Source organism: Hyperoodon ampullatus (genome assembly GCF_949752795.1).
Source record: "Hyperoodon ampullatus genome assembly, chromosome: 6".
In the NCBI taxonomy this organism is placed as follows: domain Eukaryota; kingdom Metazoa; phylum Chordata; class Mammalia; order Artiodactyla; family Ziphiidae; genus Hyperoodon; species Hyperoodon ampullatus.
The window spans coordinates 9362778-9390106 of NC_136919.1; the positions used below are offsets into that span (position 1 = coordinate 9362778).

General features: G+C 45.8%; 1 protein-coding gene across 1 annotated transcript in view; it reads right to left on the reverse strand.

Moving 5' to 3' along the window:
* The window catches only part of MVB12B (multivesicular body subunit 12B), a gene marked incomplete at both ends in the record, with an annotated part of 189834 nt that overhangs the window by 55270 nt on the left and 107235 nt on the right, over window positions 1–27329 (reverse strand). Inside the window, one exon of the mRNA XM_079705982.1 lies at window positions 26078–26172. Coding sequence (XP_079562108.1) covers window positions 26078–26172 — 95 coding nt within the window. The remainder of the gene's footprint in view (window positions 1–26077; window positions 26173–27329) is intronic.

Below are 27329 nucleotides of genomic sequence, written 5' to 3' on the forward strand. Positions count from 1 at the left end.
CACCTACCACACCTGGCCCGCAGGCTGGGCCCTCAGGAGTTTCTCAGTGACTGCTTGCTGAATGAGTGGACGGCTTCGTGAATTCTCACGGCCCGAGTGTGACACGGGTGCAGGGAGCCCTGTGAGCCTGAATGAGAGTAGCTGCAAGTTACTGGACGGCGGGGGTCTCCAAAGCCCCCGCGCTCTCCCCTACCCAGCCCCCGCCCCGCGCCTGGTATTCTTGTGTGTGTCCCTGGAGTATCGCCAGGGAATGTGCAAGGCTTCAACAGCACTTCTGATGATCAAAGTTTTAGAGTAAGGGTCTTAAAGTAATTTTTGGAAGATGAAATAGTTGGTGTTTCATGATTGCACTGCAGGTTACCTGCCTTGTGTACAGCCAGGACCCCAGGCCCTCCCTGGGAAGGAAGGCCTGGCTCCCAGGGAGGTGGTGGGGAAATTCCATTTCCTCTCATTAGGCTGCCTAACTGATGGCCTGCTGAGCTTGCAGATCTGTCCAGGGACTGGTGAACTCTGCCACGTGCTCCCAGAGCAGCCTGGGAAGAACAGAATGGCCAGTAGCAGCAATCAGCCCCTTTAGTAACAAGGTAACTATGTGGCAAAGAAAGACTGAGCAGGGCTAGACTTGGTACCATGTGCCAGGGTTGGGAGACTCTGAGGGCAGAGTTCCTGTCCACAAGGAGTGGACAAAGCCGATGCAGGGCAGCTGACATTCACATGAAGGACACTTGAGAGACTGTGCTCACGCTCGGGTACAAAGGTGGGCTGGATGCACTTGTAGAAGGAACCAGGGGGCAACAGGAGTCACCAGGGATAAATGGCTTCTGGGAAGAGCTGGGGCTAGGGTGCAGGGCAGGGGCTGGAGAGGATGCAGAGGGGACAGGAAGGCTCTCTGGGGCAGGAGGAAGCCCAAAGCAAGGCCCCTGTGGGCAGCACCCTGCGGAGCCTTACTGGCCGGAGCACAGGGAAGAGTTACCAGGCCCACAGTCTCAGGGCCTGTGCTAAGAACTCGAGAGCCAACGTGGGACAAGAACATTATAGAACTTAAGGCCCCAAACACAAACTGGAACAAAAAGGGGGAATTTTATTTTGATGAAAGGTAAAATACACAATCATAAACCTTCACGGCCTGAATAACACTACTTTGAAACAAACAAAACCGATGATCGAAATGATGATGACACAAGAAGAAATTTAAAAAACAATAAACGCTACCATTTTTGGTCAAACATGATGGATGGATGTATATATGCATATGGATATGGATCCATTCCTATTTGATCAAAGAACAGTAGTGTGTATGTCAAACACTGTGCCTCACAGAAAGAAGACATAGTTTCAAGTGACAATGGAACATATACTAAAACTGTTCATGTACTAGATGACAAAGAAAGACCCAATAAATGTGAAAAAATAAAAAAATTATAGAGGTCATATTCTCTGACCACTATGCAAATAAAATTAGAAATTAATTAAACAAAATCCCAATCACTCAGAAAAAATGTTTTCTATTATTTAAGTCAAAGAGGCAATCAAAACTAAAATTATTATGTATTTATAAACCTGAGTACTATACATCAGACTACCATCAAAGCAATACACAAGAATATTTATATAGCTTTAAATACGTTTTACAAAAAATCAAAAAGAACTGAAAACAAATGAGGTGACCTTTCAACCCAAGAAGCTATAAAAAACCCAGAATAGGCCATAAGAAAGTAGAAAAAAGGAACTAATAAAGATAAAACTAAATGATGAAATGTAAAGCAAAATCCTAATGCCTTTACAAGCAAATAAAAAACTGGTTACTTGAAAAGATAAGTAAAACAAATCTTTAGTAAGGATAACTAAGAAAAAGGAAGAAAAAAGCCCATTTGTGATATATATGACCACAGGTATGTTACTTTTAAAATCAAAATAAACCCTTAGGTGCAATTTTGTACCACTAAACTTTAACATTTAGGTGAAAGGGTTGATTTTTCTTTCAAAGAAAATGTAAATGACAAAACTGACCAAAAAAAGCAGAAAGCCTGAAAAAAAATCACTGTGAAAGAAACTGAAATTGTTGTCCTTCCTCCCAAAGCATCCCTAGCTCCCCCAAATGCTTCCAACTCCATTTAGTTTTTACAGGGTATTGTTTTTTCATTTTCTTCCCCCCCCCCAAGAACAGAAATTAAAATATTTTAAAAATATTCTTTTATTTGAAAGAAAAAACTGATTCTTAGATCACTCAAAAATATCTTAATAAGCATTAAACCCAACCTCACATATAAAATACCAAAATCCTAACTTAAATAACAGCAGCTCAAATCTAGTACCATAAAGAATAATGCACCATAGTAAAGTAAGATTTATTTCAGAAATATAGCAATAATTTTCTAAATGCTAAATCATCAAAATAAAAGGATTCATATCAATAAATTAAACGAGTATGAATACAATAATACATTGATAGATTCTGAAGTTATTTTTATATGAACTTGAAATTAGCATCTGAATTTAAAAAAAAAAAACAAAAACCCTGGGACTTCCCTGGCATTCCAGGGGTTAAGACTCCGCACTTCCAATGCAGGGGGTGCAGGTTCAATCCTTGGTCGGGGAACTAAGATCCCACATGCCCGGTACGGTGAGGCCAACAAAACAACCCCCCCAAACAAAAAACAAACGAAAAGTTAAAAAAAAAAGTCCCAGGAAAATAGAAATAGAAGAATCATTCCTTTAGCATGATCAAACTCTCTTTCTTAAATTACTAGCCTACCTTAAACCTGACTGCAGGACACTAGAAACATCTTCATTGAGGTCGAGAACCAGATAAGAATGCAAGCTATTGCTACTATCATTTGCTGCTTTGGATATTCTGGCCATAATATAAAGCAAGAAAAAGAAATGAGGTATAAATATTATTGAAGAGACAAAATCATATTTGCAGATGACACTGTTGTCTACAGAGAAAACCCAAGTAATCAGTTGGAAGCTACTGGAAATAACAAGCAAATAGAGAGGTGGCCAGTTACAAAATGAATATTCAAAAACCAACAGTAGCTTTTTAAAATATATATAAGCAATGGACAAAGCAACAACAACAACAAATTTAAAACCTAAGAATTAGATAATCAGGAAGAAAACTATAATACTTTACTGCATGATATAAAAGAACATTTGAATGGATGGAGTGTCATATTACGTTTCTAGAAGTAAAGATCAAGTATTTCATTCTCCCCAAATTAAGTTATAATTTCAATAATTTCTCAGTCAAAATCTTGAAAGTATTTTCCTTGGAACTTAAAGTGATTCCAAATGTCAACTGGGTAAAAAACTGAGATAGAATTACCAGGAACATTTTGAAAATCAACTACAAAGAATAATAAGACAAGATATCAAAACATACACATGTATAATACTTAGAGGTGTGATTCTCTCATTAGAATATGCATTCAAGCCAATGGAACAGGACATAAGCCACAAAATATATCATAGTAGACAACAGGAGGTTAATATAAGATTGTTTTCAAGTAAGTTGGTAAAACAAGATTATTTAATAAGTAGCACCAGGACAATGATAAATAATTTGGGAAAACATAGTTAGATCCTTATCTCATGTCATAAATCAAGTTATAGAAGAAATTCAGATTTAAATGTTAAAGAAAAGGAAGGTACCAGAATATACCATGAGATAGAGAAGGTCTTCCTAACATGTGATGGCAAAGGCACAACAAATAAAGGAAAAGCAAAATTAAAGGTCAAACCACAAACTGGAAAAAGGCAGTAGTAACATGAGAGCATGTCCTTAAAGATCCTGTCCTTAAGGAGCTGCTGCAACTCAATAAGCAAAAGCCGGACTTCAACAGAAGAGAGGGAGGGTGGGTACAGGAAAGAGCTGGAGGGATCCCGGTGGCCAAGCCACATGGGGAACAGCCTGTTCACTATCTCACCTTCCAAATTGACAAGGAGTTGGGAAAACAGCCGCCAGTTGGTAAAGGCTTCAGGGAAAGCAAGGGTTAGGTAGAAGTATAAATGGATTCAACCATTTTGGTGGGCAATCTGTCATTACGCATCAAAATGTTTAAAAATGCACACTTAACCTAAGGAACAAAGACTTATCTAAAGGAATGCTCACCAAAGTATAACTTTGAGAAGTGAAGACAACAGAAGTATCCAGTCACAGAGGACTGGTTAGAAAAAGTGCACTGGATCCATGAGGAAGACTGTGCAAACGTTCAATTCGCCCTGAGGAAGGCTCTGGAAATGATGAGTAAAAAGGAGCGGGTCTCCAGATGGAGCAGACATTCTAAGGAATAAAAAGGAGCTGCTGATACATTCAACAACGCATCACAAAAACATTACACCAAGTGACAACAAAACTACACACTGTATGATTCCATTTATGGTACATGAAACACATGAGGGACTTGGGGGGAGGTGCAGGAAATGACTGGAAACAGGAAAAAGAGAACTTTGGGGGGTAATGGAAAAATTCTATATCTTACTTCTGGTGGTAGTTACATGACATTTATCACGTGATTTGACATCTGTCAAAATTAATTAACTGTACACAGTATAGTTTTAATAAATACACAATAAAATTAAGGGTGAATTTTATTGTATGTAAATTATACCTCAATAAATCTAACATAAAAGCCCATAATGGATGGTTAGGTAGAAATATACTTTTATATATAAATATATATGATATATACCCTAAAATAATTGTTTCTCTGGATAATGGGATTATGAGTGATATTTATCTTCTTCCCTATGCTTTTATATATTTTCCAACTTTTCTACTTTTATAAATCAGAAAAGTTTGTGTCTATTTTGATAAAAAATATCAATGAACTGTTCTGTCTAGCAACAAACTTTTTCTTAGGTTCTTATAGGAACCGCTGAGTCCCACCAGCCCTGAGGCAGAACTTTCTGGAGCACCTCTGTTCCAGTCCCTGCAGGTGCCTGGCTCTCAACAGGTGCTCAGAAGGGGTGGTGGGAGGGCCGAGCAGCAAGAAGGACCACCTGGCTCAAGAGCTTCATTTTGCAGCTGGGAAAACTGAATCCCAGGCAAAGGAAGCGACTTTTTCAAGTTTGGAAGTGGTCAAAATGAGCCTTAAATCCCAGAGGGCAGTGCTATTTCCGCCACACTGGAACACCTGTGAAAATCCCTGAGCAAATCCCTAACCATCCCAGGAGAATTCAAGCTCCTGATGAGCTGAAGATAAGCCGCAGACACTCTAGGCCAATGTTTCCCACACTTCAGGAAACAGTATCTCATGTCCCATATTCACTTATTTTTTTCCAGTATTATTACTGACTTTATACTTTCCTTTACACCTGAAAATTCACTTAAAAATTTTTTAAATTAAAAAAATGTTATTTTATTTTTATCATTTTAAATTTAATTTTTTCTGAACTACTTTTGGTACGCGGGCCTCTCACTGTTGTGGTCTCTCCCGTTGCGGAGCACAGGCTCCAGACGCGCAGGCTCAGCAGCCATGGCTCATGGGTCCAGCCGCTCCGCAGCATGTGGGATCCTCCCGGACCGGGGCACGAACCCGTGTCCCCTGCATCGGCAGGCGGACTCTCAACCACTGCACCACCAGGGAAGCCCCCTGAACTACTCTTTAAAACTCAAAGTTACCATTCCTGGGTGTGTGTTCCCACTCCCCTGTGAGAGGTGGGAGGTCAGGGCCTCCTGGGGAGGAGGATGAACCCCGCACACTGACCTGGCTGGCCTGGACACCTTGCCACGTCTGACCAGAGGCTTTCAGAGCCACTGGGTGTTTCTTCCAGGTCTCCTGCTCTTCCCCTCTACTCTGAGAAGAGCATATTGCAGATGGGAGCTGCTCCTGCATCCTGGGTCCCAGAAAGAGATGACATATGGAGATGACATATGGAGCATTAACCTGCAGTCACCAACTTGGAACTTGAGTGACATACAAAATGGTGGTATGGTGAGCCACTAAGGTTTGGGGGGTTGTTTGCTGTCTGCAACATTACCCAGCAAAGACTGATTAATACACCTGCTTTAATCTTATTCTCAACAATACTATCTGTTGATATGCTATTATGGTTGAAATAAAATAATTTTAAAGGCCATCCGCATCTCACACTCCCTCACGGGCACGCACCCCATCTTCTGGGAAACACTGCTACAGCCTGAAGAGGGAGTAGATAGGTACCAGAGGAGATGCAGATAAAGAAGCAGCTCCGAAGGGAGGAGACTCTAGGGCTACACAGATAAAATTCAGAAAGCTCTGAATTTTCCCCTGCGAACTGTAAGCTGCACCATCAACTTCATAATTCACTATGCTCATGTGTGTGTATAACTGTTTTAAGAGTACACATCAGGGCTTCCCTGGTGGCGCAGTGGTTGAGAGCCCGCCTGCCGATGCAGGGGACACGGGTTCGTGCCCCGGTCTGGGAGGATCCCACATGCCGCGGAGTGGCTGGGCCCATGAGCCATGGCCGCTGAGCCTGCGCATCCGGAGCCTGTGCTCCGCAACGGGAGAGGCCACAACAGTGAGAGGCCCGCGTACCAAAAAAAAAAAAAAAAAAAAAAAAAAAAAAAAAAGAGTACACATCAATTGTCAGACAGAGCCAATATTCAGAAATGTTAAAATATATAGGGAGAGTACATCTAAGGTCCAAGGGATATTGGGAAGCATGGGAAAATCAGAGTCAAGGAGATGACTAGGGGGCCAGCTATTTCCCTAAGCAGTGAAGTGTCCTGGTTTAACCTTCCCACTCCTGATTCTTCTGAAAACAAAAACCACTCTGGGGCTTCCCTGGTGGCGTAGTGGTTGAGAGTCTGCCTGCCGATGCAGGAGACACGGGTTCGTGCCCCGGTCCGGGAAGATCCCACATGCCGTGGAGCGGCTAGGCCCGTGAGCCACGGCCGTTGAGCCTGCGTGTCCGGAGGCTGTGCTCCGCAACGGGAGAGGCCCGCGTACTGCAAAAAAAAAAAAAAAAAAAAAAAAAAAAAAAAAAAAAAAAACCACTCTGACCATCTAAATATAAAAGGTCCTTACCTACTCTACGACAATTATTTAGATACTCTGCATAATGGATACCATTTAGCTATCTAGAACTTCCACTCAGCTCTGTCATGTTCTAATAATTAATGGTCCAATTGCTTGGCTCAGGTAAATTACATTTGCATATGCAAATGATGTCTAAATACTCTGTACTATTAATGTTATCACTAATTACATAATAATGGTTACCAATTTCCACACGGATCAAACTTACAGTTTTGTAGCTGTTAGGGAAATTGTGCTTTGTAATTAAGATAATCCTCATTTCCAGATGCTAATTCACTATATAATAATTAGTTTCATTCACTAACGCAAATTAAGGATTTTCATCTTTATTGATAAAAGAGTTGCTTCTTATCAGTTAAGGAAAGATAGCCCTAGAAACCCTGCAGAGAAATACTTTTCCCCTCTAAAGGTTAAAAGGTAAATCCATTTTTATCAGTCTCATTTGAGAATGCAAATTAGGTCTGATTAATCAAGTCAAAGATAAATGTGCTAGTCTGATTTCAGGACAGAATGTATAGCTTACCGAGTTCATTTCCTTTCCCCTTATAAATACCCAGATAAACAGAGTCACAAGCAGAAGTCCCCCTAGCAGAAGTAATTCATCTGTGGCCAGAGGAGAGCCGGGCGACCCGTGTCCCTCCACTACGCTACCTTGTGTTCCCCCTTCAAGGATCAGGGCAGCGTCTCGAAGGACCTGTGTGCTCATGGATCAGCCACAGTGGGAACGGGCAAGAAGAGAGTTTTGGGAGTAAAACCAGAGGAAAATGGGAAAGCCACATTTGCTTGGATTATTAAGTTTTCTGTGCTCCAAACAGAATACAAACTGGCACCTCCCATCGTGACTAATGAGGGCTGCCTCCGCGAGAACAGAAGGGCTGACAGCCAGCGAGGCCTAGTTGGCAGGTCCCAGCCCAGGCCTCGCCGCATTCATCATCCGCTAAACCAATCCACCAATTCTGCACCACCATTTGTCATTAATTATGCTAATCAGCACACCATTACTCTCTGATGACACTGTAGCTGTTATTAGCTAGTTATGGCTTTTCAGAAGCACAACTTATTGTGCACGCAGGGGCTGTGCATACATTAGCCTACAGGGAAGAAACGTCCAATTACGAAAAGAAGAAATTTGCTATTATCTTTTTATAACAAACCAATTTAGTAATTAGAAAAGTCTCTGAACTCATAGGTTCTTTTTTATTTTCTTCCCCTAAAATAACTGTAACCACCCCCCCCCCCCAAAAAAAAGTGCTTTTCAACATTTCTCTGAAAGAAAAGGAAATACCAACAGAGATTTTTTGGTGACACGTCTAGCAGTGGGACCTGGGGAACAACTGTGCACAAGCGTGGGGCACACAGAGACTCTGGTGGGCTGGGTTTTTCTTTCCAATTTTGAACTTGCAGGACCACTTTATTATGTATATTTCAGTCACTAGGAATGCCTACGAAAGCACACCCACGCGACCTTTTACAGTTCACTTATGGCAGATCGAAGCTGTTCACGTAACGCTGCCAGGCTGTGCACTCCTTACCTGGCAGATGCTTCCAGGAGAAGCACAGCAACAGACCCCTTTAACCCTCCCGTGCCCCAGCGATACCGCCAAGGGCGTCGATGCCACTCAGATGACCTTGGAGACAGACGATTTGGCCAAATTAGCACATGTCCTGTGCACGGTGTGGGACTGTGCTCAGGGCTGCCAGAAGGAGGGAGTAGTCTGGGTCAGCAGTCAGACCAAGTCAGGGGAGACCGTTTTCCAAAACTTAAGGCTCCACAGAGGGTCTGCCCTGACCCTGCGTGTCAGCAGGGCTAACCTGTGGGCTCTTGGGCAAACCAGGTTCTAAGCCCAAATTGTGTTCAGGCTGGAGTCGTTACCATTAGTTTTAGAAGCTTAGTCTGTATTAAGAGCTCATTAATATCATCAGAGTAAATGGGCCTATTAAAACATCTTTAAGCAATATCTGAACATAAATCTCCCTAAACTATATTTAATGACTGTACTTAAGATACATTATATGCAAGTCTTAATGAGACATTAGATAGCATTTTGAAGATTAAAATTAGAGAACCCATATAAAGTCTGTCCACTTAATGTAGCCTTAAGCTATACTGATGAAAGCATTACTATCAAATTATTACTGCGTTACAACAAATATTTTTAATCATGTCTGATTTATGCATTCTCTTTTTCATATAATTTTCATTTTCACAAAATACATTTTGAGTTTACAAAAGAGGGCATGCAAAAGGTTTGAAGTGTTTGAAGTACTCTGGAGGTACAGCAAATGCAGAATTTAGTTAGTACTGCTTACTGAAAGTGCCCTGGGCTCCGAATCACATTTCTTTATGTTTGGTTTAATTAGTCATTCCAGTACTACAGGCAGCCAAATATATTTACCTTACCATTTAACTTCTTTCACGACTAGACTAGATACAAAGTAGACCTTAACCGAAAATATTTTGAAGACTAGAATACAGTACATACAGTCTACACAACACTGGCAGTGGTAACATCTGGGCATCTAACTGAATCTGTTTTCCTGGGCCCTCTGGAGAGCCCACGCTCCCAGACAGCACCCCTGCCCTGCACCGTGTGCTCCCACCCTCAGCAGACAGCTGGACAGGCGTCCTCTGACCTCTGAGGTCTGCAACCTTCTGTTTGTCTGTTTCCCTTGAGCCTGTCACGGAGGCATCAGTGAAGTCCTGCTTCTACTCCGGGGCCCTCCCTGTGAAGAGCAATCAGTGTTACTAGTAGAAGGATATTTTAAAAAAAAGTTTGATTCCCCCAGGGCTAAGGGAATTGAACTTTTTACACAGATCCAAATCCAACTCAAGTCTGTTCAAACAAGGAAGCATTCTCAGGGCCTGCGGGAGGACGGCGGTGGGTGTGAGGTGCTGATGCACAGAACTGAACTAACTACCCAGAGCAAGCAGTTGGGCCACAGAAAGATCTGTGAGTCTCTCTGTATGAGAGATTCTACTCTATCTGAAATAGAAATGTATATCCCGAGTCTATAAAAATCCTGATAAGACTTATTACCCAGTGGCCTCTTGAAACCAAGTCAAACTTCAGATTATATACATTAGAAATGCTTTTCTTCTTTATACTGTATTTAAAATACTATGCACCCAAACAGGATTCTTCATGCAACAGAAAAATCTATCCCCTTCCCCCTGCTCTTGGGAGGAGTTCTCCCAAAGAAAAGAAACTGCATCTACCCCTGCATCAAGATAAGAGCCTTACAATCCCATTTTGGGGTGCATCTGTTGAGTCCATCATATCCCACTACCAGCTGAATTGTAGAGAGAATGTTATCTGAGAACCTGGACAAGGATAAGCCTAGATTAATGTCACCCAGTAGCACGCACAGCCTGGACTTGGATCTGACACCAGCGCAAGATGCTTTGCAAAAATTAATGCTATAGAAAACGTTAAGAGACGAATTATCATTGGAGCTTTTTAGACTTCTTTTTTGATACTTTATACCAAAGTATAACCACCTTTTATATATGCTATTCAATTATGAAAGACTTCTGGGATTATGTAAATCAAGACAAGTCAACTGGTGACACCTCTCTTAATAGAATGAGATTATCTAGCCTTTTTTTTTTCTGCTTCACAGAAGAAGAAAGTAGCACAATTTAAACACTCTGGTCATTAAAAGAAGACCCCTCCTCTAGCATGTAAAATCTGTAGCAACAAGCCTATTTCCATTTGCTTCTCCCAGATATTCTCTCCCCAAAAGGAACTACTACATAGTACAATTTTGCATTTTTAACTGTATGAATTAGGCATTCTTCATAAATAACAGCTATGTTCTATACACAGGAGCTCCTTTTTATTAGGGACACAGTAATGAACAATGAGCAATGTGTTCTATTATTCTTTGTCAAATCACAAAATGCTACATTAGAATAACTGTGCTGGTCAATGTAATATAGTAGATTAAATTCAACTTCTGTGGAAAAACCACTGTAAAACAGCATGATAAGAAGGCTATAAAAAATTTAATTTTACTCCAAACTCCATGACAAAAAAAATGGTGTGAAAAGTAATTTTGCATAATCAGTACACGCCATCTGGAACAATTAACCGAGTTCTATAGAACTATGAGGATCAGTCATATCTGCTTATTAAAGATCAGAAATTATACAAGTAATAAATCCTTGAAAAAACTAAGCGTACTCCCGCCTGTCAACGCTATTTTAACTTCAAATACTGAAGAACGCCTGATAAGGCTGAAAAGAAGAGATTAATATATGCAAATTACATCCAGCATTTAAAATCCCCACAACTGTCTCCGGTTTTCTGTCCCTTATTGCTGGCTTTATGTTTTATTCATACACCAACTCACCTGTCACTTCATAAGCTATAATATTATGGGGGTATTATTAAACAGCATAAAGCCGTGCTTTAATTGGAAAGCTTCATTGCATTTTCCAATTATTTGGAGTAAATTAAAAGCAGATGCACATAGTTTAATAAGGAGTCTAATATCAGTTCCGGGAAATCAAAATTCATTGTCATTACTAGGCCGTGATAGTTTTGCAAACTGTACTCAATTTCAGAGGTTTTCAAAAGAAAATCTGTCTATGCAATCTGTTAATTGTCATTTGGTTAATAACTGTTTAAATATCCCAACTACACAGCAGCTTCCTATTAAAAAAAATTAAACTATGGGGTTTATGCAAGCAAACAAATCCTGCGAGCCGCTCCCGGGCTGGGCTGGGCTCTTCAGACTTGCCAGGTCCCCACAAAACAACGGAGGCCCGGAGACACCCACGCACACAGCAGCTTCCCGGGACGGGAGGACAAAGAACAGTGGTTCTGTGCTCTGAGCGCCAGAGCTTGCAGCACGATCAGACAGCTCTCGGTGGGAAAGGGCAGAAGCTGTATTATAAATGGTGCTTCCAGAGGTCTGCGCTACTCAGCAAAAAATCAGCTTCCAAAGTTTTAATTGGTCCACCTAAAATAAATCCTTTTAAGGAGTGAATTAACGGATTCAGGATGCAAACACGGGCAAATCAAAGAAGGCAAACGTCGTGAGCAATTTGTTTTTAAAAAACTGACCCCTGAAGGGCCATCCCCTACTGGCTCATGACCCGGGAGTGGAGTGTCCCCGAGGCCCTGCAGGGGCTGCCACGGTGCCTACAAGTGGAATGAACCGCCAAACAAAGGACTATGTTCCAAGCGGTTGTGGATTTAAAGAATGAAATCTTAAAGGTTACCCTTCCTGAAGAATCCTGCTCACAGCTGTAGTAATATTAGAACTCCGCAGCTACAAGTTGCACACACACAAATATGTGTAGCTAAAGCATTTACAAATGAAAAGTCACAGGAATACTCAAACTAGTACACGTAACCTTTTCATTTTTATACCAAGTGACAGACTTTTTCAAATCCTAGGTGTGTAAATTATAATAGGACAAGCAGTAATTGACTTTTAAACTCCACCCACTGCGAGGGCTACAATTAATCTGTTTTTAGCATAAAAACTGCTGCTCTGCAAAGTTCATAACTTGTAGGCTCTTTTCCCCAATCCAATTAAAACCTAAGAGTCTTTCTAAAAGGTAACAGCACAGAATTTATTCTTCACCTCCCGGTTCAAAGGGCATAGAGGCTAACAACCCAATCATTCAAGGGCAAGCCCCCCCCCAGACCAGAGATGACACCAAATGCTTGAACATGAGAGAGCCTTTCGGCAAAACAACCAGAAACTATGCTCAAAGATGAAGATAAAAGCAATTCTTGTGCAGTGATCCAAAAAATAGCATCTCTCTCTTCTTCCAAAATTACCTTTTTAAATAAAGTAGACACACTGTGCCAACTGAACCATTTAATTATCTGCAAAAATGATGAATCAAAACAATAGTTTGCAAAAATAAATGACTAACCTCTGTTTAAAATGTCTGTTCTCATTAAATTCAAATAAAAGGTACAATATCTTTTTAGAAAAATGTAGTCTGAAGAAAGGAGCAATCCCTTAGCATCGACAGATACCCTGGCTTCCTCCCCTAGGATGGGGACATCTAAGAAAGTTGTTTAAACTATTCTCCCAAACCCCAAGAAAGATGGTCTTCAGTGCATGGTGTGTCCTGTGGCTGCCGAGCCAGCCCTCGGCACAAGCCCTGGAGCCGGGACCCGGCCTGGCAGCAGCTCTGGAGTGCAGGGAAGCCTTCATGATGTGCTTGGTGGGTGGTGTGACTCTCATGGACCCTGAAACCAAGCCCTGGCTCACAGTTATGTAAGGACTCTGGCTCAAGGGTCCTGGGATGACAGGGGCAGGAAAGAAAGAGCCACAAACCAAAAGGCAAAGAAGAAAGAAGTCAAAGTGTTTAGAGGCCTGAGCACGGATATGCTCCTTTCTCAGTTGGAGAAGGGAAGGGGAAAATTGGAGGCTCATTTAAATGTTGAGATGTTCTCTTTTAAACTGTTTTACCCAGTAACAAACTTACATCTCAAGCAATTACCAATTTCTGAGCTAGGATGGGGGGCTGGTCTTATATGACACCAAGAAGTCCCCTGAACCGGGCAGGGTCCCTCCAGGTGTGAGCTGTGAGTTCCCCTCGGGCCCTGCCTAGTGGACCAGCTGCCCCTCCTGACTGTATTTTAGGCGGGGTGGAGGTGGGGGTCTTACTGCAGGTGACTAAAGACCAGCGCTCCCTGGAACGACAGTGTCTGTGACAGTCATTCAGCTGCCATCTCTGCGGGGCCCGCTCAGTACAAGGCACTTCACATCCATTATCCCTAATCCTCAAGATTCAGAAGAGGAGACGAATGAAATGTTACACAAACTGTGCAAAGTCACGCAGCTGGGAAGGGCGGATACAAAGGGTGGATTTCAAGAAGCAATCCAACGACAAATAGCACCGAGCGCCTCCCGCGGGCCGGGCCCTGCTTGGACACACACCAGTGAAGGAGGCTCGTGGTCCTAACCTCCTGGGACGGACCCTGGACTCCAGCAGAGAACTGAGCACTGAACAAGACGTTGTCACCAAAGACAGGTCGCCCTTATTAGAACTGGGAAACCAGTCAGACGGCCAAAGTTTACAAGCAGCATGAATAGCCAAGAGGCTTATGGCCAAAGAAGCTGCCCACGTTGGGCCTAGAAAAGGTCCAACCACCTTTGGCAGAAGAAGGGTGAGTGGGGGCTGTGTGATTCGTGAGCCAAAGGACTCTCTGACAGGAGTGACACTGGCATTTTGTTAGCACAGGGCATATTTAAGGTAAACACAGGAGGCAACGGAACAGAAAGATGGGTGCGTTTATTGCCTCCAGGTAGGAAGCGATTAAGTACTTCTAAGTGTGTCACCAGGAGCGAAGCTTAGGGCCCACGAGGCACGCTTTCCTCTCCTTCAATTATGGACGTTGCCTCGCCAGTGGATCATGAGATCGTTCACACTGTAAAACAAGCCAGGCGCGAGAAACTGCGCTCTGAACAAAGGATCTCAAGCTTGGAGGAGAGTTCCACCTCACTCACCGTCTGAGACAATCAAAACACAAATCTGAGGAGTAAGGAGCCTCGTTCTCCGGGGCATGTGATAAATACATCCCGTCCAAACCCTAGGCTGGAGCAGTGAAGATTGTGTTTTTAAACATAAAAGGTTAAGACCTCCACCGGCCATTTATAAAAAGAGGGAAAAAAGCATTGGGTATTCAGGACACAAACACCAACTGAACAGCAATGGATGGATTCAGGTATTCTGTCCAGAGGAGAGGTGGCTTCACTGCTACAAAACAGATCAGAATGTCTTTTGTCCTGACGTTAGCAGTTAAATGCATTCGTCCTGACATCCTTTCCGTACAGCCATCCAACCTCTCCCCGAGTTCTGCTGACGCCCACACCTTTACTCACGAAGTCTTCAGGAGTTTAAAGACGCTCACCTGGAAGCTGATCCCCTGTGACTACCGTCATAAGTCAGCCAGGTTGGAGCCTGGGAGCTGGGCCACGCGGGAGAGCAGGAGAACCTAGGCAGTGGGGCCAGCAGGACGGGAGCTGGGACCGGGAGCTCAGGAGAGGGTCGCACAGGGTCTGGAATGGCTCAGTAACCTCAGCAGAGGCTGGCACCTTAGGAGGCCCAATCTAGAGAACGAAGCTTCAAAGTGGATGGCACTGAGGTGACTGTCAGTTCAAATAAGAGCCCTATTGTGGGGAGGGTCTGGGAAGCTGGGACAGGGGAAGAAGACGCCTACAGTTCAGTCCCAAGGTGTGAAATGGTCTGTTGGTGCTGCCCACTGCCACCACAGGGCGGATGGAAGGCCACAGCAAGGGGACATCCAGGTGCCCAGAGCTCCACACCCCACCCCACCCCCTGACAAAGGTCTCCGTCTCCAACACAAGACCAGCAGTAGCCTTGCCTACTGATGGAGAGGAGGTTCCCTGAAGCATCTGGAATATTCCCTTTCCTGGTTGGGAAAGAATCTGAGAAGGGGCGGGAGGGAGGGGCTGTGGAATAATTACAGTCACAGTCAACACATCTATAGCACCTTCCATGTACCAGGCACGGTTCTAATCTTCACTACAAACCACTGTCATTCCCATTTAACAGACAAGGAAACTGAGGCCCAGAAAGGTGAAGCCGCTTGCCTAAGGTCACTCAGCTTCAAGTGAGGGGCTGTGTGCTCATCTCTTCACTGTTCTGCCCAGCAATGGCCAACAGGAGCCACACCGCTCTTGGCAGTGCCCTGCGACCTCACTCTGATGCGGTCCCAGAGATGAGGGGCCAGGGATCATCTGAGATTGAAACAACACTGAGACCTAATAAACCGTGAGCCACTCTGGGTGTGTATGTCCTTCCAACTTCAGTTGACAAAGGCAGGGAAATGGTCCACAGCCAGAAGGAGCCTCCTCCATGCAGTGGCTGGGAGCTTAGGGTCTGGATGGGCTTGAATGTCAGCCCTCCCGCTTACTGGCAGTGTAACTGTGGGCAAATCACTCTCTCTAACCTCAGTTTCCCCACCTGTAAAATAAAGCTACTTATTTTATGAGGCTCGAAATAAGGCTTGAACGTAGGAACTCAGCAACGCTGGCAGCTGTGCTGTATCTGTAAAATAGAGATAGTACTAGTAATAGTACAAATCCTAAAGGTTTTCTGTAAGGTTTTCTTGGTAAGGATTTGTTGGGATTAAATAACAAAATGCATGGAAAGGGCTTACTACAGAGTCTTGTACACAGTAAGTGCTAGAAGAAGGCTAGGTATTATTAAAATAAATTAATGCAATCCATTTTAATAAAAGCAAAAGCAACTTCAGCTCCCTAAATGTGTTTAAAGAATTTACCTTAATTATATCATTTTCCCCTCTCAGCTGACAGTCTATTATTGCGACACAGGGAGAGACAGAGATAGAAAAAGAAACAAAGGGCTAATTTGATATAAGCTGCTCCTAGGCAGGAGTGTTTGGTAAACCTGACGACTGCATTTGCCCCAGAGAAAACCTCTTAAGAAGTGCTAAGAGCAGATGAAGAGCTGGGATTAAGCGTCTTCCCTTTGTTTTCAGCATTTCTCTGGCTGGGCCTTCAGAAAGGACCACAATCACGCTGCCTGCCAGGAAGGGAATTACGATGGGGAAATGGAGGCATATTTCTGCTTAAAAACTAGACAAAGAAGGTAAACATGCAGGGAGAAAGGTGTCAGAAAGTTGGTTTTTCTCTAACTGTCCGTGTCTGGGAAGTTTATAGTCAAGACAGCGTTTGGATGGAATTTCTCTGAAGTCTGGAGTCAGTAAGTACACATTTGCTAGTAACACCTCAGGTATCCCAACCCGAAAAACACACAGGCTCCTTCCCACACAACCCCAGCCCTGGGAGGTGGGTGTTACCACCGCTACCTTAGATGCTAGACAGTGGCTGACACAGAGGAAACTTCCAAAAAAGATTAGCTGAACTACTGCTACATTTGAATTACTGATGTTGTTATTGCAATTACTGGTGTCGAGAGACATGGGCATTTAGATCCAGAAACGCCTGGTGCCGAGCCTGGCATCCCCGGGCTAGTCAGCAGGAGAGGCTGGGCCTGCACCCGGCTCTTCTGGCTCCTGCTGCGCCTCTCCCCACTGCCTCTCCGCTGCCTCACTCGAGGCTTTAAGAGGGGGACGTGGCCCATTAAACCAACGCCGCCTACACTCTGCCGTGCCTAAAAACCGAAGAGAGGATGAAGGCGCAGCAGGGGGGTGGCCACCTTTTAAGCACACTGAAGTATCTGTCACCCAATAATATTTTTATTTTTCACGATGACGAAACTGGAAAAAGTCGTAACTTTCTCCTGCCAGTGGAGCACAGGAAAAGCAGACATGAAAGCCTGGAGCGGAAGGCAGCCAGCCCACCAGCACTTTTCCTCCAAAAACACCAAAGGCACGTTGGAAGATTTTATGGAAGTCGCCAGCTCACTCTGCCAAGTGCGTCTTTCCTTCCTGCCCTCAAGCCAGCATCCTGTCACCTTCCCGAGAAGGGTTCATGGGCTGCCTGCCACGGAAAGCAGCCAACGTCTAAGTGACGACGCGTGACAGTGGGTCTCGGTTTCCAGGGGATGCCAAGCCGAGCCCTGCCAGAGCCTTTACTGCAAGTTTCTCTGGCCTGAGGAAGATGTTTTCCCTGAGCAGTCGGAGCACTCTGACTGCTGAGAAGTAATCTTACAAAGAAAATCATATAAGGGAGCGCGGGGCTAAGAAGATGAGCCAGTGTGTCCTGAGTGATAACCCTCATCAAAGCTTTGGGCTCCTACTCTGTTCACAGCCCTGCAGGGGAGGCGAGTATGGAGGGAAGTGACATTCCCGCACTGCTTCCTGATTTATAACATACTCTTCTATATCCTGGATCCTCTCAACAATCCTGGGAAGGTAGTGGGCGGTTTCCGCATTATTTTCCAGGGGTGAGTAACTAGCGTTGAGTGACTTGCCCAGTGTAACATAACGCAGGGTCCTTGCACAGCTCCAGCCAGGAACCATTCACACGCATTGTGCAGTGCGGCTATGCACGGTGGCTCTGTGTGATGGCCCCACTGCTTCTGACCCCAAACACCCCGTCAGTCACATGCTGAACCTTCTTCCACACGCTTCCCTAGAAGAGGGAACACGGGGCCTGGCACACGGCAGCGCTGTCTGCTGAATGAACAGGGAAGTAAACAGTCGTTCTGGTCTCTCTGCCTTTAATTACAACCGCATGGGTTCAAAAAGGATTGAAGACAGCCTCCATCGTCTCTTGTAAACACAGCCTCCGCTGCCTCAGAGTGCTCCCAGGTGAAATCGCTCTAACACAAAGCAGTGTGGGAGGAGACCAGCAGCCCCGACTGGAAGGGACGCAGACAAGCTTCATGCAGAGGTAGTGTAGGAGCAGGCCTTCAAGGATGGCTCAGCATAGGAAAGGAGAAGAGACGGTGGGGCCACCAGGGCCCTGGGACTGGCAGGGGCAGATGCACAGAGAGACACAAAGGTGAGGACACAGGGAGCGACCCCAGCTGCTGGGCACAGAGGAAGGGACACCGGACAGGTGGAGACTGGCCACCGACAGCCCCAACGCCGGGCAGGTGAGGTATGAAAGGACACAAGGTCTGATCTGAGAGGCTGTGCTTTGGGGACATGAGTCTGCCACCTGGGCAACTGGACTGAGGACTAAGCCAGGTCCAGGAAGTGCGAGGCACCAACACCGGGTACCTGCCGGGCCCGAGCCCAGCCATACCAATAAGCGGGGACAGAGGAGAACACCAGAGGACCACGCCTGATGCTCAGGTCCAGAAGATGTGCCGGGGGAACTGGACATGGCTCTGGACCTCATCTGTCGTAAGATGACCCAGAGCCCAGCCAAGGGGTTTCAGGGTCTCTCTCCACAAAATCCTAGCAGAGGCACTTGCAGAGCGGAGCACCTCGAGTTCCCAAGATGCCCTGCGTGTCTGCCCGCACACACCGTTCGTTCATTGACTTCAGTGACCATGGTGGCTGTATGAAAGCACGTCCAATTAGCCAGGCCTACATGAATATTTGCACTCTTAAATCTTTTGCATTTCGAAAGGGTTAAAGCTTATTATTAGCATATAATTTACAGTCCTTTCTCCCTGGAAAGGAATAATGCACAGCAAATGCCACATTCATTTTAATAATACATGTTACAGTCTGTGCCCAACATCTGCACAAAGGTAAAGGAGACAGATTTTTTTGACGTGTCCCACTCTGCCATCTAAACACAGGCTTTTTGTTTCTTAAGTGACGGAAGGTTTAATCAAGAAAGCAGGCAATTCATCAATCGAAACAAGGCAGCGTGTGAGCGCCTGACAGCACACACATGGTTGTGTACAGAGCAAACCTGGCCACCTGTCACCCGCACCTTTACGTCAGGATGTACAGATACACTATGCAATAAAGTGCCCACCCACTCCCATTCATTTCTGCTTTTTCTTATTCTATTTTCCTTTGTTGTCAGGGCAGGAATAGATGGATAGACAAGGGACGCAATGGCTGTTAGAGGGGATGATAAAAATTTATATGTCTTTTAAAATGACTTCTTTCCTCCTTGATTTGAGCACCGTTATTATAAATATTTTTTCACTTCATTGAGGAATTTTCCCCATATGCTATAATCTGGGGCTGCATCAAACTGATGTTCCTCCCTCGGATCCCTGCCACCCTCCCACGTGCTCACCCCCCACCTCTCCAACCAGTCCTAGGTGAGCCTGAAAATCCTCATCGGAGGATAAAGGAAAGCAGGGGTCTGAAGTTCAAGGCCACAAAAGCTGCGTGAACATGTCCATTAATGACAAGAGGCCACAGGGGTACCTGCGAATGCAGACGGCGATTCACATTACTCCGGGGCTCCCACTAGAAGCTGGCGGCCCTTCCCCTCCTTTGAGGTTGTCAACCCAATCGCAGGCTGACACTCACCCACATGCATGGGAAAAGGAGAAACACACACACACACACACACACACACCCCACACACGCAAACTCTGCAGCATAAACGTGACATGTGGAGCTGTCTGTTAGAACACCTTACACAGAAAAGAACAGCATTTCTCACACACCCTATTGTTTTAGTCCTTTGGTCTTCATTTTCTGACCCGGCAGTGCTTTATGATCATTACAGTATTAAGTTTATTTCCGATATTCCAGGTGAGATTTTTTTTTCCTAATTAAAAGATAGAAATGATGTAATCACCAGAAATGAAAGGAAAATATGTTTGCAGTTGTTTGGTATGCTGCAGATGAGTTTTTAAATGATCACACTGTGAAATATACAGATTTTCTTTCATAATAAGATGAAGAGCTGATGGCAGAAATTTTATCCAGTTGGATGAAATATATAAATCATGAATTTCATAATACTGATAATTAAATGTCCATCTTCCAATTTAAATGAGGACTAGATTAAAACTGCATGGAGAAGGCTGATATTCAGAAATCATTAATTATTTTTAATTGCTTTGCGCTTTCCCGGTCTGATGTCAGAGTTACACGGCTCGTACGGGGTTCTGTGTTTCAGATAAAATTCTCCTTCTCTCTGCACGAGTGTCGTGGCTAAACTGCCAGCCGATGGACTCAAGCTTGTCCACTCTCACATGCTTCCTGATGTCAAGCATCTTGAAAAGAGACTGGTTTTTAAGAGGCAACAGCTGTGCAGGGCAATAAGCTGGCTTTTCCAGCAATCAAAAAACAAAAGCAAAAACAAAAACAGAAACAAAAAAAAACCTGAAGAAAACAGAAAAGCTAAAGGCAAGGTGACCACAGCCCCTGTCTGCCGGCTCGGTTCCAGGTTCCGGCTTTGTCCTGATGCAACTCTGTGCCCCTTTCATTCTCAAAAGTGATGAAGTGGAAGATAAATCACGTGGTCAGCCTGGTGCTGACGGACAGATGAAGGTGTCAGGCGCTAAAAGGTGCTTCCCTGCCCCACGAGGCCTCAGCGCATTTCTGCATGTGGCTCATCCTGAAACTGTGGGCTGAGTTGGAGATTTTGGGTTTTATTACATGCTGGTGTTAATATGCAGCTGCTTTACTGTACTAATTTTATATGACTGTGTCAATTTTTTTCAAAACAGAGAAAAACAAGTCCTTTGGTAAAAATTCTTTACGTGGCGCTATAAATCAGTTTATAACCACCACAAAAACAAAAGACCCTTACAGCGTAGTGTCCCATACCTACTGTCACCCGTTCCTTAAGTAAAACCTGCCACGTGGCTGACAAGACATGCCTAGGTTGGAAAAAGCAATCCTGGTGCCTCTGGGCTGAGCTGCTTGTTACAGGGACCCTCGGCACAGGTGGCCCTCAGGTTGGACAGGACGTTGGGGACCTCCTCTTTCCTGACGTCCCCCAAGGTCCCCAGCCTCTAAGGCACATGACGCCCAGCACAAGAGCATTTCTTAAGAAACGTCTCACTCAACTTCCAAACATTTTAGGGGTTCAAACATGAGTGGATCTGCCTCACATGGGCATACAGTCAGTCCTTATCAAACGCACGGAAAAGCGGCTGTTCCCAGCACCTTACAGGGCCCTCTGTACAGAGAAAACTTCATAAAAGGAATAGTTAGGCTCTCCTCCAACAACCAGCTTATTTTTAGGTTGTCCGTAAGCAAACTGTTGACTCAGAACCAAATCCAGAATCTCCGCTTCATGCAAAGCCTCACCCATAGTTGCGCCCTACTTTGCTATCCTGTATTTTCATTCACTCTTACTTTTTCCCTTCCGTTTTCACTTTGTTACCTGCATTTTTGCAGCTACCTTAAATCTTTCTGGAATAGGTGGAAGAGAAATGAGCAAACGGTCAGACACCTAAATATCTAAAAAAATTATAAGGAAAAAAAGGGACGATACCATCATCTGGGATGAAAGTAGAAGATGTTCAGGAGGGAGAAGATATTCTTTAAAACAAAACTAACAGCCACTAAAAGTTCTGACAAGGAAACCTAGGAACTGGGGCTTTGGGATGGAATCCAGAGAAATCAACATGGCCCTGCAGCCAGTCCTCCCAGGAGAAGATCTTAAGGGCATGTAACTGAGGGAGACACACCAGTAAGAACATCGCCAGGAAAGCATGAGCCATGAGCTGCCATTTATCACAAGTAAGGACAATTTAAAAAGTGGTTCGCCAGCCCTACTATATGCAGGTCACAGAGTGAGACAAACCAGGTACCCACCACTTTATTTCATGTACTCTTTCAAGGAAAACCATCCTCAAACCCTAAGGAGTGAATAACACGGTGATGGGGAATTTGAGGGGCAAGAAAGGTGAGGAGACGGCTGGAGCAGCCTGGTGCTTTCACGCTCAGTCGGTGTCTGGAGGGCCACCGGGCGCAAAAGGTAAGTCAGTGGTCTCTGAGGAACATCAGTGGACAGGAGGTTCCAGGGGACTGAACAACAGGAAAAAATCATGTCCTCAGAAAGGGATAGTAAGATAGTTATTGATCTGTGGCCTGGAAGTGATATCCACTAGAATTTGAAAGCATATTATGAGTCAGAAGACTTGCGAGCACTCAGAAAAGACAGCGATCACCGGAATCGGCAAGGCTTCCCCAGAGCGTGACAAGTTAACATCGGTCCTATATTGCTTCTTCTTACGAGAGCAATATGTGCTATCACAGAAAAATAAGACACCGCAAGGAAACAAAAAGAAGAGCAGGAAAATCCAGTGAAAACCACTATAAACACCTTGGCATGTACCTTCCCAGACCTTTATATATATATATATATATATATATATATATATATATATTTTGTGTGTGTGTGTGTGTGTGCAGTACGCGGGCCTCTCACTGTTATGGCCTCTCCTGTTGCGGAGCACAGGCTCCAGACGCGCAGGCTCAGCGGCCATGGCTCACGGGCCCAGCCGCTCCACGGCATGTGGGATCCTCCCGGACCGGGGCACGAACCCGTGTCCCCTGCATCGGCAAGCAGACTCCCAACCACTGCGCCACCAGGGAAGCCCTAGATATATTTTTTAAAATGAGATCACACTGCACGTCCTGACTGTCACTTAACAGCATTCATGCACATCTTTTTATCTAAATCAGAACTGTTTCTGATGCTTGAAAAGTTAAGGCCACCGTATGGATGTTTCATAATTTAACCACTTGCCTTTATTTTAGACATTTACGATATCCACCCCCCCACCCCGTTTTTGGGTATTATATTTAAAAAGCAGCAGTGCTCGCCCTTGTGGATAAATCTTTTTTGCACATCTGTATTGTCCAGAGGAAATTCCTGGAAGAGGAAGTGTGAGGATCAAAGGTGTGCTTCATGGCCGTTTTGATGAGGGTACAAGATGGCAGAGAAGGGAATAAGCTTCTCAGGATTTCAGCACGATGTTCCTCACCCCAATTCTGTGCGCAAGAGAGAACTACCCACTGGCTGGACAGCGCAGAACAGTCGGCATGCAACGCTGACGGGACGCGTGGTACCCCAGACAGCTGGATGGATATGAACATAGAGTAAGACAGCCCCGCTGAACACGGGAGCACCGTGCAGAGATGGGCTGGGCTGCTCAGAGATGGTGGCCCAGACACTGTAGGGTTGGAGCAGCAAATGAGGACGATCACCTGCCCCAGAGGTCACAGAGGGCACCCCCAGGCAAGGCAGACACTAGGCTAAATGCTTTCCTTCCTCCCCCCTTCCTTCCACAACCATTTCACGAGCACCTCTGTGTGCTGGGGACAGAGCTACATGCTGTGTCCACCGGTCTCTCAGCAGCTCTGAGCAGTGTCTCTCCCTCTGCAGGCAGGACAGAGATGAACTGTCTCAGTGAAAGGTACAGAAGGAATATATTAACAGGTATGCCCTTGGGAAAACACTTAAAAGTATATATTACTTTAATAACCATACGTACAAAGTAAATGTGGGCTGCTCTTCAAACTTCTAATTACATTGTTTGGAAACCTACTTATCTTAGGAAGGGGCCGCAAGCAAGGGGCGCAGTAATCAAACGGTTTCAGGAACGAACCAGAGCAGACCAGGAGTTCGCACCAAAGGCTCAGTGCCTGACGTCCGCAGCGAACGCGTGCCAGAGCTGCTTCGGGAGGAGAACAGTTTGGTGATTTCGTTCCACTACCAGCAGAGCGCCAGACATCGTGGCTTTGGGCACCGTGCACGGGCTGGGGGCTGGGGGCTGGCGCACACGTTGCCTTGACTGTTTTTGGAGTGAACCACTGAAACCTTAACTTCGCAATACCAAACTGAGACATGCCACTCAGTGACAAATGCTGTGGGAACGGGGGGTGGGGTGGGGGGGCGGTCTCTGCTCCCTTCTAGCCAGAATGGCTCGCAGGCAGACTGCTGCTGGGCAGGCTTCCCAGCTGCACCACGGCTGCGCAGTGCTGAGTTTGCAGGCCTTATGGAGCCTGCGGGTTCCGCAGGGCGCGCCTGGCAGCATCACAACAAAGCAGTCCTGGACCCTGGTGGGGCAATTTGGTGCTGCCACCACCGAGGAGGCCCGAGCTGCCTGCTGCCCTGGGCCACAGCCTCAACTACCTCTGTTTGGAAGATAAAATCCAATTGACTGCCACTTACGCAAATGTAACGGGAAGTTTCTGAATGGCTTCCCCTGCGTCTTGAGGCTGTTACCTCGGTATTGCTAAACTAACAGCTGAAATGAACCCAGACAACACCTCATCGAAGCCGCGGGGCAAGGAAGCAGTGGCCCAGAGGCAGACAGGAACATTCCTGCCAAACCAGAGGAGATTTCACTCTGTGGGCCCTTCTCTGCAGAAACGTCAACAGCTGGGAAAGCCATCAGAGAATTCAGGTAAAGTGGGGGCAGCCGAACCCCGTGGCTGGAAAAAGATTTGCGAGCTGGAGGGGAAAAAAGTCATCTGCTTTGACTGAGCTTTCCTTATGTGCATTCCGAACGGGGCTGCCCTGCTGGATTTCACAGACCTATTTTGCACCACTCTGCCACTAGGCATCTGGGGAAATATTCAGCTTTTCTACAAAATAGGTCATCTTTCCACACTTGTTATGCTCCTTGTCGACTCTGCTGAAATAGCCAGAGCACAAAAGAAATTCTCCCTGGAGATGCTTCCCTTAGACAACACGTTCCCGCTGCCCTGGGGAGCTTGGCTCCTGGAGAAAAGCCAGGGTGAGGGCTTCGAGAACATCCCTGTCGTTCCCCTTCCCCTTCCCCAGCAGGAGCGCCACCCAGAAACGGAACAACTGGCCTTTGCTTATACTTCCAAACCTATTAGGGAGTGATCATAACAAGAAAAACTAATACTGACACGAATTATACCATTGTTCTATTTCATCTATTTAGTAACCTGAAGTTGCAATTTTTAGAAAAAAGATTACCTTTCAAATAACCGATTCATTATGGTACATGAATGAATGCCATGTTCCCGTGTTCAAAACGTCACTCACCATTAAGGGTATGTGCTGCTAAGTGGCACCGATTTGCCATTTCCCCCTTATATACAAACGCCCCCCAACTGGAGGCCCTGTATAATCAGAGTCAAGTTTGTGGGTCTCCTCAGTTCTTAGCAAGTCACCTGCCCTGCCAGGCACCTAATGAATCTCAATTCTGTAATAAGGCTTGTGAGTTTTTTGAAAAAGGAAACCAGGACTGACGAAGTTCCTGCCAAGGTAACACTATCCATTTCAAGGCCAAGTTCAGAAATCACAGACTCATACGATGGGGCTGGGAGTGGGGGAGACGCCAGCGCACCCGCTGATCACAGACCTGGCTTTGAGAAATGAGAGATGAGGACAGGCGTGGATACGGAGGGCAGGCGGCACCAGGCCTCAGGTGTGCGGGGTCCCCAGTCCCCGCAGGGAACCTGCCCTGGATCTGGCAGGTGAGCGATGTGGTGACTATTCTCTGGAAACCTCCCTTCAAGCTTGTGAAATCCACGCATTGTTTTTCATCATTAGTTTCAAAACATGCTGAGTATCTGGCCCTTCACTAAGCGCTACGGCGACACAGAGGAAAGGGAAGGCCTGGTCCCTGCAGGGAACAGGCCCCCTGCAGGGGTAAAAAGAGAGGTAAGACACACAGATGCCATTAGCAGCCAGGAAACACGTAGAGGGAGGCGGTGCCTGGGACACAGACGCGCTAGCTGGCCCTTCGCAGTGGTCCCACGTACCTGATATGGCATACAGATTGGAGTGCTGGTACTCATAGTCAGCCCGAGTGCTGTTCCTGCCTCGGAAGGTAGCAGGGAGCGTGAGAGAGATGTGCCTGAGAAAGACAGAGGAGAAAAAGGAGGTTACAGGGTGCATGGAGCAGTCCCCAAGGCTCAGAAAGCACAGGCGCCACCAACAGCCCACAGAGCCTGGGAAGCGGGCAGTCCTGGGGACCTCCGCCTTCTCAAGCAGGACTTGAGCTGCCCCACCAGCTCGAGTCCCCCTAGGAACTCAGAAGTTTCCAGACATCCGTGGCCACTTTTTTCCATACAGGGAAGGACATCCAAGAGGAAGAAAGGGTTTCCCAAGCCTTAAGTGATGTGGCAGGTGCCCTGAGGAAGTGGGTGATTTAATCCTGATCTCTACCCACTGGGCAAAGTGCACCAGTGGGACCAGGATGCTCAGCTCTGAGCACAGGACTTGGTTTGTCCTGTTGTCTTGGTCCCATTACCCATCCAGTGGCTTCCACGCCTGTCCCGCGGGGCTGTGGAGGGTCACAGCCCAGGAAGCACTTTGTGAATGAAGGTGTCAGGTGTTATTACTACGTGTGTCCAGGAAACAAATGCCCACTGAGAACCACATGGCACGTTCCCCTGAACTGCTGTGTCCGCATGTCCCCCTCAGGTGGGAGCACACAGTAGGTGCTCAGAAAGTACCTTCCATCAACCCAGCGCGTCTTTTATGGTGCAGGTGTTGGCCATTAAGACTCACGATGCCCACACTTAAGCAGGTATTCGATCAAAACACATAATCCACTTGTTGTGGTCATTAGCTGCCTTTAGCGAATGCCGAGAAGAAAGGTTACAATAATAGGAAACCCATTTAAAACCCAACAGGTCTGGGGGACAAAAGCAACACAATTACTTCTTCATGGTGTGACTGGGGGTTGTTTTGAAGTAGCTCTGGTCACACACGGTCATTTCTAAAATGGAAGAGGGGTGGGTAATGATCATATAAAGAAAGCTTACATTCTACAAGCTGCCCTTTCCACACAACAAACGCGTGACCTCCCAGAATGACTCTGGGCAGGGCCTGTTCCCACAGACCCCGGAGGAGCAAACATCTGTGCCACCGGCTGGCCGGCTGGACCAGGGAGTGGGGCCTTGCTGAGCGCGAGTCCTGTGTCCACGGCTCAATCCTGAGGAACTGAGGATGCAGAGGTGAGCTACGCCCTGCAAGGAGCTCTCGGGCTGGGGGGACAACGGGGCAGGA